Raw genomic sequence first — 14,576 nt, 5'->3', positions numbered from 1 at the left:
CTCTCTGCACTTTCTCTCTCAAATACATAAATAAAATCTTAAAAAAAAAATACAAATGAGGTAAGAGTAATGCCCACATCTGTCACACTGAAACTTTGTTTTTAAAATGTCAAAATATATGCTTCTTTAAAATAGTTGCCTGAGAGCAAAAATCTCCTGTATAAGGAATAAATACACTTTCAAAAAGTGAAGGGATGGGACACCTCAGTGGCTCAGTGGTTGAGCTTCCGCCTTTGGCTCAGAGCATAATCCCGGAGTCCCAGGATCCAGTCCTGCATCAGGCTTCCTGTATAGAGCCTACTTCTCCCTCTGCCTATGTTGCTGCCTTTCTCTCTCTGTCTCTCATGAATAAAGAGGGGAGGGGGGGGGAAGGGGAGGGGAGGGGAGGGGAGGGGAGGGGAGGGGAGGGGAGGGAGGAGAAGAGGAGGAAAGAAAAGAAAAGAAAAGAAAAGAAAGAAAAGAAAAGAAAAGAAAAAAGAAAGAAAGAAGAAGAAAAGAAAAAGAAAAAGAAAAAGAAAAAGAAAAGAAAAGAAAAGAAAAGAAAAGAAAAGAAAAGAAAAGAAAAGAAAAGGGATGAGATCTGTTCCAGGCATTTGGGTGGAGATAAAGTGAGAAGAGACAGAGAGAGGACTAAAACAAAGGTAAAGGAGCACTGGCCTCTGTGTGGATGTCTGAACATCAGCATAGTAGAATCATTTGCAACCGCTTTGACGAGTATCCTCAAATTACTGACTTATTTAAAAGAATCAAAATTGGCATAACAAGGGAATCACTCATGATTTCAGGCAATAATTAAAAGGAAGTTAACTGTTTTATTCATAAAGTATTAGGTAGACAAAGATAGCCCAACCTTGGTCAAGGCCTCTAAGCTACTTCTGTTCTAGCACCTTCAAACCTTGTTTAACTTCCCAAAACTTTAAATCTTTTCAAAATGGTTGCTTCTACTATAGAAACACTTATAAAAGAAAACAAAAAAGAGAGAAATAAGTTTGTAATTACTATAATGGTTTGAATGCTTTGGGTGGCAAATTATAAAAAATCTTGTTTCAAAAAAAAAAAAAATCTTGTTTCAAAATAGCTTAAACTGTAAGAAAATGTACTATATAACGTAACAGGAAGTCTAGTTTCAGGAATACTTCCAAAATGAGTTCAAGAATACTCCCAAATTGGCAGCCCCGGTGGCTCAGCAGTTTAGCGCTGCCTTCAGCCCAGGGCAGTATCCCAAAGACCCAGGATCGAGTCCCATGTCAGGCTTCCTGCATGGAGCCTGCTTCTCCCCCTGCCTGTGTCTCTGCCTCTGTCTCTCTGTGTCTTTCATGAATAAATAAATAAAATCTTTTTTAAAAAAAAGAAAAGAATACTACCAAATTGAAGATGACACAAACAAATGAAAGCACGTATTATGCTCATGGGCTGGAAGAATATTGTTAAAATGTCCATGCTATCCAAAGCAATCTACATTCAACGCAATTTTTATCAAAATACCAATATGTTTTGCACAGTACTAGAACAATCCTAAAATTTGTATTAAAACACAAAAGAGGGATCCCTGGGTGGCGCAGCGGTTTGGCGCCTGCCTTTGGCCCAGGGCACGATCCTGGAGACCCAGGATCGAGTCCCACGTCGGGCTCCCGGTGCATGGAGCCTGCTTCTCCCTCTGCCTGTGTCTCTGCCTCTCTCTCTCTGTGTCTATCATGAATAAATAAATAAAATCTTTAAAAAAAAAAAAAAAACACACAAAAGACCCTCAACAGCAAAAGTAATCAAGAGAGAAGAAGAAAGCTGGAAGTATCACAATTTCAGATTTTAAACTATACTACAAAGTAATGAAAACAGTACAGAACTGGAACAAAACAGACACAGAGATCAATGAAACAGGACAAAGAGCCATGAAATAAATGCACACTTACACAGTCAGTCTACAACAAAGGACGCAAGAATATACAATGAGGAAAAGACAGTCTCTTCAGGAAGTGGTGTTGGGAACACTAAACAGCTACATACAGAAGAATAAAACCAGACTACTTTCTATCATTGTATGTTTTTAAAAACTCACAAAACTCCTAGAAGAAACCATAAGCAATAAATACTTAGACATCAGTTTTAGCAATATTTTCTGGCTCAGACTCCTCAAAGTTAACAAAAGTGAAAAAAAACTATTGAGACTACACCAAATCAAAGAGCTTTTACATAGCAAAGAAAACCATCAACAAAATGAAAAGGCAACTTACTGAATAGAAGATATATGCAAAAGATATATCTGATAAGGGTTAATATCCAAAACATATAAAGAATTCATACAACTGAACAACAAACAACTAAAAAATGGGCAGAGGATAGAACAGATTTCCAAAGAAGACATAAAGATGGCCAATTGACAAAAGATGCTCAAAACAATCAAGGAAAAGCAAATCAAAACCACAGTTGAGATATTACCTCACATCAGTCAGAATGTCCAATATCAAAAAAGGCAAGAAATAACAAGTATTGGTAAAGATGTGGAGAAAAGAGAACCCTGGGGGCACTGCTGGTGGGAATGTAAACTGGTGCAGCCACTAAGGAAAACAGTATGGAGGTTCCTCAAAAAATTAAAAATAGAAATTCTGTAAGACCCAGTAATCAAGGTTCACCCAAAGAAAGCAAAGACACAAATTCAGAAAGATATATGCATCCCATGTTTACTGCAGCATTATATATAATAGCCAAGATATGGAAGCTAGCTAAGTGCCCACTGATGGATAAAGAAGATGTGGTATATACATTTATAATGGAATATCACTCATTCATAAAAAGTTAAAAAAAAAAAAAAAGAATGAAATTGTTGCCATTTGGGACAACTGGATGGACCTAGATGCTAAATGAGTTAAGTCAAACAAACAAAAAAAGACAAATGCCAGAATAAAAACCATAACAAATACCAAAAACAAAACAAACAAAAACAGAAATAGACTCATAAATACAGAGAACAAACTGGTGGTTGTCAGAAAGGAGGGGAAAGGAGGAATAGGTGAAATAGGTGAAAGGGTAGAAAAAGGTACAAACGTCCAGCATAAATGAATTAGGTCACGGGGATGAAACGTACAGTATAGAGAATACAGTCAGCAATGTTATAATAACTTTGTACGACAGATGGTCACCACACTTATTGTGGTGAGCATTTCATAATGTATATAAATGTCAAATCATTATGTTGTCTACCTGAAACTAATATAATATTGTATGTCAACTCTACTTCAATTAAAATATATATACAAAATAACCCAAAATGAATTCATAGACACAGAAAACAGACAAGCGGTTGCCAGAAGCATGGGTTGAGGGGGTGTGGAATGGGTGAAAGCTGTCAAAAGGTATACATTTCCTGGGATGTAATGCTGAGCATAGTGATTATAATTAACAATACTGTAAGATATATCTGAAAGTTACTAAGAGAATAGATCTTTAAAGTTCTTATCACGTGAAAAAATATTTCTGTAACTGCGTATGGTAACAGATATTAACTACAGTATGGTGTTGATCATTTTGCAACCTACACAAATACTGAATCATTATGCTGCATACAGAAATTAATATAATGTCATATGCCAATTATATCTCAAAAAAAACCCAATTTCTTTAATTAAAAAAAATTTTTACATAACTGTTGAAGTCTGAAAAGATATTAAATCAGAATTCTTTCAGCTTACATTACTCTTCTCTCAATATTTTAAACATTATGCCAAAGATAAGCCTCTTAGAAACTCTACTATGATCATTTTAGAAGAGAAACTCTTAACTACAATGTTTCTGAGCTAATCTAAATTGATCTACTTATAGGATAGGTAAAGCTCTAGGGTTTTTTTATTTTTGTTTTTGTTCTTCCTTAAATTGATCTATGAAGACTCCAAAAATCACCACGTAATAACTTTTTAAAATGTCAGCTTGGCTAGGCTAAAGTGCTCAGTTACATAACCAAACTCTAATTTAGATGTTGCTATGAAGGTATTTTGTAGATATAATTAAATCCTCTAATCCATTTAAGTAAAGGAGATTATCCCAGATAATCAGAGTGGGCATAACTGAATCCTCTGGAACGCCTCTAAAAGCAGGCTGAGGTTTCCCCAGGAGGGAAAAAAAACTCTGCCTGTGGACTTGGCAGAATTTTTGCCTGTACCCATGAAATTTCTACCCTGGTGATCTTCTCTTCCTGTCAGCTAGACATCCTGATTTCAGACTTCTTTTGTCAGTCCCCCACAATCATGCAAAACAACTCCTTGTAATAAATTTCTGAAGAGATACAGATATATATACATACATATATATATATCTCCTACTCCCTCTGCCTCTTTGGTTGCACTCCCAAATTACATACACTTCAGTATAAAATATGAATTCAGAAGTAGTATTTCTTACATTCAATTGGGAAAAAATTTAAATGTGCAGACATATGGATGGGCTTACATAATCCTTTTAAAATCTGCAATAAGTCACTGATAAACAATGGTACAACACTAAATCATCTAACAGGAGCTACTATTGTTCTACAAGAGCAATGCAAAGGACTAATCATTTGTATCTAGATCACAAAGAATAGGTCTGGAAATTCTTTATGAATTCTTTAAACCTTTTAACGTTGGCGATCCTTATATAAGAAGCACTAGGACACACACAAAGACTACTATGAATTTTCTCTAGTACAATGATCATAACAGTCCACTTTTTTCTCTTTTTTTTTTTTTTTTTTCATTTGGAAGGTTGCTGAACACCCTTTAAAAATGAATTCTGTATCCTGAGTAATGGGGTAGCACTACCATCATACTAGTTAAGGGGCTACTACCTAAAGGGCATTTCAGCATTAGAGCCACATACAAGATGGTCTAGAAACAAAGATGAAGACAATCATAATCAACAATATCAGAATCTTACCAGAGAGAACACACACTTTTTCCACACAATAAGGTACCCAAGAGGTGCATTTCAACTTGACACATACTGGCTGTTCTTTAATTCTGATCAAGCAAAATTCCCGCAAGCCTCAGCAGTAGCAAGAGCAGCAGTAGCAATTCAGTCTAGTACAGAACTGTAGCCTTACATAACACTCACTTTCCCAGGAAGTCCCAAACAAACCCCCCTGACGGTGCAGGGACAGAAACCTGGCGTGGAAGGTACAGACTGCGGGATACTGGCTTTCTGAGAAACAGCATGGCCAAGAGGGGACACACACAGAAACACACAGAGACCAAAACCCCAATGGATTAGGACCATGGTAAGACAAATCAAAAGAAAGGTGACAAAATTCAAATGATAAATTATGGGGAGACAGACACCCACACACAGGAAATAGTGGAATGGCAACACAAGAAGCAAATGGTTAGTAAAAAACACAGCAGCCACACACATGCACCTCAGTAGTACATATGGGAACACAATATAATCTTAACTGTCATTAACTATTATTCATATCTTAAATAGTATAGCTGGTCAACAAATTACAAAGCAGATAGCAAAATGGAGTTTTAAACTTTCTCCTTTTTGGTAGCCAAGAAACTTTGTGCCAAATCCTAAAACAAAATTACAATGCTACTGGCCAGAGGCTAAAACTGTAGAGCGCTTTTCAACCTTCTCAGTTAACATTCCATGGAAAGAATAGATCCCTTAGAACTTTTTCAAAAATGTGAGAAATACAGTGGTTAATAAAAGCACTTGGTTGTGCTTTGGGTATCATATATAGATTTAATCCCATTTCTTAGTCTCTTTTAAGTCACAACCAACTCAAAAAATCAGTAGTAGGTCCAAAAATGAATCGAAAAGTTTTTCAAACAAGCTGCCTGGAATGACAAGCAATAATTTCAATGAAGACTTCTAATATAAGAAAACAAACTAAAAAATGAAACTTGATCAAGGAATTTCTCTTCAGGATTCCTGGGTGGCGCAGCGGTTTGGCGCCTGCCTTTGGCCCAGGGCGTGATCCTGGAGACCCGGGATCGAATCCCACCAAGGGCTCCCGGTGCATGGAGCCTGCTTCTCCCTCTGCCTATGTCTCTGCCTCTCTCTCTCTCTCTGTGACTATCATAAATAAATAAAAAATTTAAAAAAAAGGAATTTCTCTTCTAAAATATTAAAATATTTGGCAGGAAGTCACTAATTCATCAAAAATATTACATTTTAAAACTACTACAGCACTGCCGCTGATTTCAGGCCAACACAAATGCAGAAATGCATGTGTTCATGTGAATATGCAAGTGTGTTTGTGTGCATGCGTGCACGCATGTGCGTGCTAGAGGGAAAACTGAAGCACAAACATGAGAAAAGGCATACAAAAATATAATAATCTAATCTTGAGATTGGTAGTTTCTTAAGTCTAACCTAAAGAAGTCTATCCATTCATCTTATCCAGAACCAGAAAATGTTGTTCATATGAACTCTGTTCGAGTTCATATCAAAGTAAGAGCAATCTAGTATGTGGTCAGTCTACATTATTCACACTTTCACTATAGTGAAGAAAACCTGTGAGGGTTAGACTTCCTTGTTTTAGTTTCTTGCAATCAAAATTCTATGGGTACAGAAAAGGAGAAAAATCAATTCCAGAGGGGAGTATCAAGTCTACTTGTCACCCCAAAATTTTAAACTTAATAAACTTATGAAAGTCATCTCATATCTCCTAATCCTCAAGAACATAAAAATAAAATATTCCTAGGAATCAGCTCCAAGGAACCACATAGGCTAATGATTTCATTCTGTCACTGTTGTCTCTGATTATTTAGAAGAATATAGGTGATTGATGAAGTTCTACTAGAACTACTTCAATGTACTTGTAAATTTATGTTAAATACATGCTCTAAAAGAAGAGGTCAAAAGACACATAATATTTAGTATAAAACATTCTAATTAAAAAAAAAAAAACAAAAACAGAAAATTCAAAGAGTCGTCTGGCTACATCTGTAAACACAGCTCATTTTATAGAATTCAAAGTCAGAGACCCATAATATATAACCAAGTCTCTTAAATTATCCCCACAATGTCCCTTCTTCTAAATTTGACCTGTGCACTGATGTAACAGCCTGCTTCTCCACAATACAAACTGTGTGAAGTCTAAAAATTCATAGCCAAAAGGAGCATCGGGCTCAATGAAAAAGGTCTAAGCCAATGAAAAAACATTACCTCCTTGAAGTTGAGGTTCATTTGCTCTGTAGATAATAAGTAATTAGAGAGCAAGTAGCTATTTGTACCCTCCTGATTAGCTAGTAGAAAGCTTTAATTTCTCCACTGATGAATACTTTCTCACTTTCCAATCAATGATGTTGATGTCCACAGCTTCCTAATACATCCCCATTCTATGCTGCCTTTCAAATGTTACAGCAATGCATTTACAATGACTTAGAATAAAAAGTCTATTAAAAAAATAACATAAGCATTCTAGAATCTAAATCCCAAGAAGCAGATACACTAAACAAGTATGCCCCCAAAAGTATACAGTTTTAAAACCATACTTTAACCTTTCTAACATAGTAAGTCCACCATTCAGCTATCCTATCCTTACCTTTCCAACTCTGCAATCTTCTTATCTTTGTCATTCTTCTCATTTTCCACCTCCTTCAAGATTTCCAAGAGACGGTCAACTTCTGCCTGGGCCTTGCTAGATTCATCTTTGTACCTGGAAATCTCTCTCTCCAATTGCTGTATTCGGTCACTCATCTCTGGACTGGCTCTGGCTTCCAATGTTGCCTCATGTGCCTACAAAGAAAAGTGATCAAATTCTATCAGATACATATACTGGCAGTGGGCAAATCATGTCCCAAAGGACTATCTGTATTTCAAATTAAATAGATCATTATCAAATATGTACTAGCTAGTCTTTAATTTATGAAGTTTTTCTCTACTTAAATATTACATAGACAAAACATTAGTAATAAAATGAGAATAAAATGAGAAAAGTTATCATGGATTTCAAACGGATTTGTGTTTAGATGTATAACTCTGAATATCAGGCCAAAAATCATCATATAACAAGACATGTTTTTCTGAGTCTGAGACATACAAACAAGCCATGAGACTATTATTGATCTACTATTGATCTCTTCAATCTTTCTAAAAAAGGCATCACCAGAAATTCCCTGCTCCTGTTACTATAACCCATGCCAATGCTGAAATCAATTCCCACTTGATCCTTCCCTTCCCTTTTCTTATATACTGCTTTACCAAGCATGTATGAATCACATGGCCTGGAGCAGACAATCATATAGATATGACAAATGTGACGCCATAAAAAAGAAGGTACGTTATGGGACACCTGGGTGGCTCCGTCAGTTAAGCACCTAACTCTTGGCTTCAGCTCAGATCGTGATCTCAGGGTCATGAGATTAAGACCCACATCCAGGTCCACACTCAGCATGGAATCAGCTTAAGATTCTCTCCCTCTGCCACTCCTCCACTCTCTCTCAATCTCTCTAATGACTAACTAAATCTTAAAAAAAAAAAAAAAAGAATTTGGGCTAAGAAAATGGCTATCCGCACATAGGTACCTTACTAAGATAAGGATTCAGTATTTTACAAGATACAAAGTCAGAAATCAACAATCCCATTTAGAACCAGGAAAAAATTTTTATTCAGATTCCTGTTGCAAGGTGGCTCAGTGGTTGAGCGTCTACCTTTGGCTCAGGTTGTGATCCCGGGGTCCCGGATCAAGTCCCACATCGGAGTCCCTGCAGGGAGCCTGCTTCTCCCTCTGCCTGTGTCTCTGCCTCTCTCATAAATAAACAAACAAATAAACAAACAAACAAACAAATAAACCTTTAAAAAAAAGAATCCTGTTGCAAATGTAACTAATACCTTCAATGTATTCTGGAATGCAAAGCAATTTCAATAATTAAAAACTATCAAGTCTTCAATTTTCCTCCTGAATCTCTAAAACCATGCATGTATAATATATTTAAAGAGAAGGCAGAGGTGAAGATGTTTTATTTTCCTTTATTTAACAGGCAATAATACTACTTAGTTCTTTAAAATGGTTTGAAAAACATTAAAGGAGTAAAAATATATTATTAGGAAATATTTCAGAAAGCTCTGATGCAAAATGCCTAGAGTATAAGAGAAATGTTTCCATAAACTGAGCTAAAAAATTAAAGCTGAACTTCTAAGATCAAGACCTTTACAAACATCTTTTGTTTCAGGTTTAATCAATTATGAAAATCCAGTTAATAATAGTGGCCTTTAAAAAAGATTCCACTGGCAGATCTGTATTTTAATGTATTAGCAAAATTCTAACCTAAACTGGTATGGTTAACAGCCATAACAAAGTAAAATCAAGAGGAAAGAGAGCAACCTGGAATGCATTAACTCATTAAGAATAAAAAACAAGGGAAAAGCAGTGGAAATGCAGACACTTTCCAATGCTTGGGAGGGGGGGGATTTTGATCTCACAAAACCTTTTCCACATTGGATGAACCCCAATATACTTTAGAAAGAAGTAAAATTCTTTTCAAAGTATAGAGAGTTCCTACTTGAGGAAGGGAGAGATAAGGTCAAGTGCATTCACTTTCTACAGAGTAGTAAAAAAAACACTCATACAAAATAAAGAAAAAACACCAACCAGGGCTTTATGGCACTACTCTGTCACATCATTTACTGGTTTGAATGGGTGAGTTAACACTATTTCAGGATCCTGAAGAGAGAAGAGACAGGAAGAAGGAAAAAAGGTAGAAGGAAATGGTATAAGAAGAGAACAAGAAAGAAAAAGAAAAGTAAAAGAACAAAAAATGTAATTTTTTAAAACTCGCAATAAAAAAAATTTCTCCAGGAGGAAGACCAAAAAAAAAAAAAAAAGAAAAAAAGAATTTAGCACTTCCTACAATTTCAATAATTCAGAAGTTGAATTTGAATGTTTTCCTTAAGAATTCTGAGATTATAATCTCATGCTTAAAACACAAAATATGGAAAATCATGTACAGGGTGTAAATTCATAAGCTAGAAGTATTTCTGTTCCATTTCTATTCTGTTGTATTTTTTTGCTGGCACCATAACTGTTTTTTGATGATACAGCTTTGTAATACAACTTTAAGTCCAGAATTGTGATGCCTCCAGCTTTGCTTTTCTTTTTCAAGATTACTTTGGCTATTCAGGGTATTCTGTGGTTCCATACAAATTTCAGGATTGCTTGTTCTAGCTCTATGAAAAATGCTGGTGGTATTTTTTTTTTTTAAATATTTTACACTTCTTTATTTAAGAGAGAGTCTGGGTGGGGGGCGGGGGAGGAGCGGTGCATGGGGAAAGAGCAGAAGCAGAGGCAGAAGCAGGCTCTTGCTGAGCAGAGTCTGACTTGGGGCTCTATCCCAGGACCCTGAAATCATGACCTGAGCTGAAGGCAGATGCTTAACCGACTGAGTCACCCATGCTGGTGGTATTGTGACAGATACTGCATTAAATGTATTGATTACTTTGGGTAGTATAGACATTTTAATAGTGTTTGTTCTTCCAATCCATAAGCATGGGGTGTCTTTTCATTTGTGTCTCCTTCATTTTCTTTCATCAGTGTTATTTTACAGTTCTTGGAGTATGAGTCTTTTACCTCGTTGGTTAGGTTAATTCCTAGGCTTATTGCTTTTGGTACAACTGTGCTGCTTCACTATTAGTATATAAAAATGCAATGAATTTCTCAACATTTATATTGTATCCTTGTGACTTTACTGAATTCGTTGATCAGTTCTAACAGTTTTTTCATGGAGTCTTTGGGGTTTTCTATACAAAGTATCACATCTGCAAATATTGAGAGTTTGTCTTTTTCCTTGCCAATCTGGATGCCTTCTATTTCTTTTTGTTGTCTGATTGCTGACAATTGTTAAAGTGTTAAATAACTGTGGTGAGAGGAGACATCCCTGTAATGTTCCTGACCATAGAGGAAAAGCTCTCAGTTTTTCTCCAATGAAGATGACATTAGTTGTGGGTTTTTTGTATATGGCCTTTATTATGTTGAGGTATATGCCCTCTAGACCTACTTTGTTGAGGGTTTTTATCATGAATGGATGTTATACTTTATCAAATGCTTTCTCTCCATCTACTGATATGATCATATGGTTCTTTTCTTTCATTAATGTGGTGTATCACATTGATTGATCTGTGAATACTGAACCACTGCTGCAACCCAGGAATAAATTCTACTTGACTGTGATAAATGATTTTTTTTAAATATATTGTTGTGTTCAGTTTGCTATTATTTTATTAAGAATTTCTGCAGCCATAGTCATCAGGGATCTTGGCTTGCAGTTCCCTTTTTTAATGGAGTCTTTATCTAGTTTTGGTATCAGGGTAATGCTGGCCTCATAAATGAATTTGGAAGTTTTCCTCCCTTTTCTATTTTTTAGAATAGTTTGAGAAGAAAAAAAAGAAATAACAAGTATGGTGGGGATGTACAGAAAAGAGAACAATTATACACTGTTAGTGGGAATGAATTTGATACAGACACTACAGAAAACAGTACGAAGTTTCCTCAAAAATTTAAAAATAGAAGTACCATACAATTCAGGAACTCTGCTTCAGGGTATATATCCAAAGGAAACACAATCACTATTTCGAAAAGACTACCTGTACCCCCATACTCACTGTAGTATTATAGTAGCCAAGACAGGAATCAACCTAAGTGTCCACTGATGTATGAATGCATAAAAAAGTCATACAGAATAGAATACTATTTACCCATTTAAAAAAAAAAAAGAAGAAATTCCTTCCATTTGTAACAATATGGACGAAGCTTGAGGGCATTATGCAAAATTAAATATGTCAGAGAACGAGAAATACTATATGATCTCACCTATATGTGAAATATAAAAAACTGAACTCAGACCAACACAAAACAAATGGCTGGTTGCCAGGAGCAGAGAGAAGTGTGTGTCATGCCCCATGTCAATGGGCAAAAGTGGTCAAAGAGTACAAACTTCCAATTATAAGATGAGTAAGTTCTCAGAATATACTACATAGTATGGTGACTAGGATTAAGTATCGTTTTGTATGTTTGAAAACTGTTGAGAAGTAGGTTTTACAAGTTCCCACAAATAGGGCAGCCCTGGTGGCGCAGCGGTTTGGTGCCGCCTGCAGCCTGGGGTGTGATCCTGGAGACCCGGGATCAAGTCCCACTTTGGGCTCCCTGCATGGAGCCTGCTTCTCCCTCTCCCTGTGTCTCTGCCTCTCTCTGTGTGTGTGTCTATGAATAAATAAATAAAATCTTAAAAAAAAAAAATTCCCACAAATAGAAAAATTGTATCCACATAAAAAACTAAACAAAAATAAACTTACAAATACACTATAAAACAAAGCAAAAAAAATGCTAATATAGAAAACAAAGACAACAAAATCCTAGACCTAATAAACTACTAAGAATTAAAATTGTAACAAATAACAAACCGAAATACCATCTGACAGTATTTGGTTCTATTTATTTATTTACTTTAGATACAACTGACATATAACCTTATATTAGTTCCAGGTGTACACCATAATGATTTGACATATGTATAGTTACTGTAAAATGATCATAATATATCTAATTAACATCTATTACTACAAAATTACAAATAATTTTCTTCTTGTGATAAGAACTTTTAAGATCTACTCTCTTAGCAATTTTCAAATGTATGATAAAGTAATATTAACTATAGTCACCATGCTGTACATTATATCCCAGGACTTATTTTATAACTGGAAATTTTTACCTTTTGACTCCCTTTGCTCATTTCACCTGCTAACCACCACACTCCCCACCCTCTCTGGCAACCACCAATCTGTTCACTGTATCTATGGGTTCAGGTTTTTATTTTTGTTTTTATAATCCACATATAAGTGAGATCATATGGTATTTGTCTTTCTCTATTTCACTGCCCTGTTTTTAAAATGTAATAATGCTAGGGAAGTATTTTATGTCATTTACTAGAATGAGATAAAATCTGAAGTATAATATTTAACAATTGTTATGAATCTTATTACATCTTATTGCTTAACTCTTATTTCAATCTTACATTAGGAAATACATTTTCATTTATTCTAGGATATATTTTAAAGTCAAAGGTTTTTTTCTTCTTTCTTGAGAAGTAATTTCCAATATAAATTAATGAGTTTAAAAACATTCAATAATATAAAATACTCAAATTCACTTGACATCTAGAACTAAAAAAGCTATATAAGACATGTACATTGGGGCGCCTGGGTGGCTCAGTCACATAAGCCTCCAACTCTTCATTTCAACTCAAGTACTGATTTCAGGGTCCTGAGAAAGAGCCCCACATCAGCTGTGAGTCTGTTTATCTCCCTCTGTCCCTCCCCCCCATTCACACACATGCACGTTCATGTTCTCTCATTTTCTCTCTCTCTCTCTCTCTCTCTTTCTCTCTGAAATAAATAGCCATGTATATTTTTAATTCAGACCTCTGTGATATACTCTCAAATTCCTTGGGATAGACAACCTATTGATTCCATAAATATTTATGTGTTAATAAAACTAAAGCTGATTCCCAAAAATAGGCAAAAACTGTTTTTTTTTATTTTAGGTTTTAGATGTTATTCTAAACAGCAAAATTCACATATGTATCTTCACAAAACAAAAATGCATAGGTCTGTTCCAAATGGAAAACTGCTATAACTTCAGCTCCAACATGTAAAAAGTTTGGAAATCATGACCCATTCTTAAAACAAGAACAAGTTAAAAAACTGAAAATCAACTACTTTTCTTGGACCTATCAGAGAACTGAGGTCAAAAGGCAAACTACAACTCCAAAATGAAGAGACACAGACAAATCCAGAGAGTCATAGTTGAGATCTACCCACCTGGAGCAAAGCTGTTGGGAAAAACACTTCAATGGTGACTTTGAGGAGTTACTAGAGGCTGAATGTGGACAAACATGAAAGTGAAAAAGTCTTAGAAGCTGCAGTTTTGGGCAGACCCACCTTACTTTCACAGGCTTTCCCCTGAGGAACCCCACCAGATTCTGACAGTGAAGAACTGACAAAAACCCCCTTGTGGTTCTTGCAAGGGTGGGAGGCGAGGGTAGTAATTGTGAAATATGCCCAAAGTATACTCTCCCCAAAGGCAGATTCTCCAGGAATAAATATTTTAACAGAATTTTATCCCACCTGACAGATAGGGATTTCTCCCATTCAAGCCCCCGCTAGCTAAGGGGGAAAGCCTTTGTGAAGATCACAGCCAAGGACACAGGCTCATAAAAGGCCAAGACTTAATCACTAGACTATAGAAAGTTTATCTTCGCTCACACCTTACTACCACACCACTCCAGTAAAATAACAAAGGATAACAGTTGAAAAAGCTATAGGATGCAGACTCTCTCTGAAGAGAAAAACCCAAAGTCAACATAGAACACTAGAGGAATTTGAAGCCTCTGGCACCTACAGCTACAGCAAACATTAAATACAGCTCAACTTCTAGCCAGATTAAAACCTCACATATACACTTATTTACCTGCTATCTGATACAACATATCTGGCTTTCAACAAAAAATTACAAAGTATGCTAAAAAGCAAGAAAAGACACAGTCTGAAGAGAAGAAGAAACATAGCAAGCATCAAAATTAGACTCAGATATCTGACATTGATGTTGG

At 35.8% G+C, this 14,576-nt stretch overlaps 1 protein-coding gene across 18 annotated transcripts in view; it reads right to left on the bottom strand.

Annotated features, from left to right (window-relative positions):
* ERC1 (ELKS/RAB6-interacting/CAST family member 1) overlaps positions 1-14,576 on the bottom strand; it is a 539,401-nt gene that overhangs the window by 346,595 nt on the left and 178,230 nt on the right. For all 18 annotated transcript variants that reach the window (XM_049102528.1, XM_049102532.1, XM_049102526.1 and 15 more), the window contains one exon: positions 7,520-7,713. In XM_049102528.1, coding sequence (XP_048958485.1) covers positions 7,520-7,713 — 194 coding nt within the window. The remainder of the gene's footprint in view (positions 1-7,519; positions 7,714-14,576) is intronic.

This window comes from Canis lupus, chromosome 27 (genome assembly GCF_003254725.2).
Source record: "Canis lupus dingo isolate Sandy chromosome 27, ASM325472v2, whole genome shotgun sequence".
In the NCBI taxonomy this organism is placed as follows: domain Eukaryota; kingdom Metazoa; phylum Chordata; class Mammalia; order Carnivora; family Canidae; genus Canis; species Canis lupus.
Note: the sequence above shows the minus strand (reverse complement) of the source record. Positions and strands in the feature narration are given on the sequence as shown.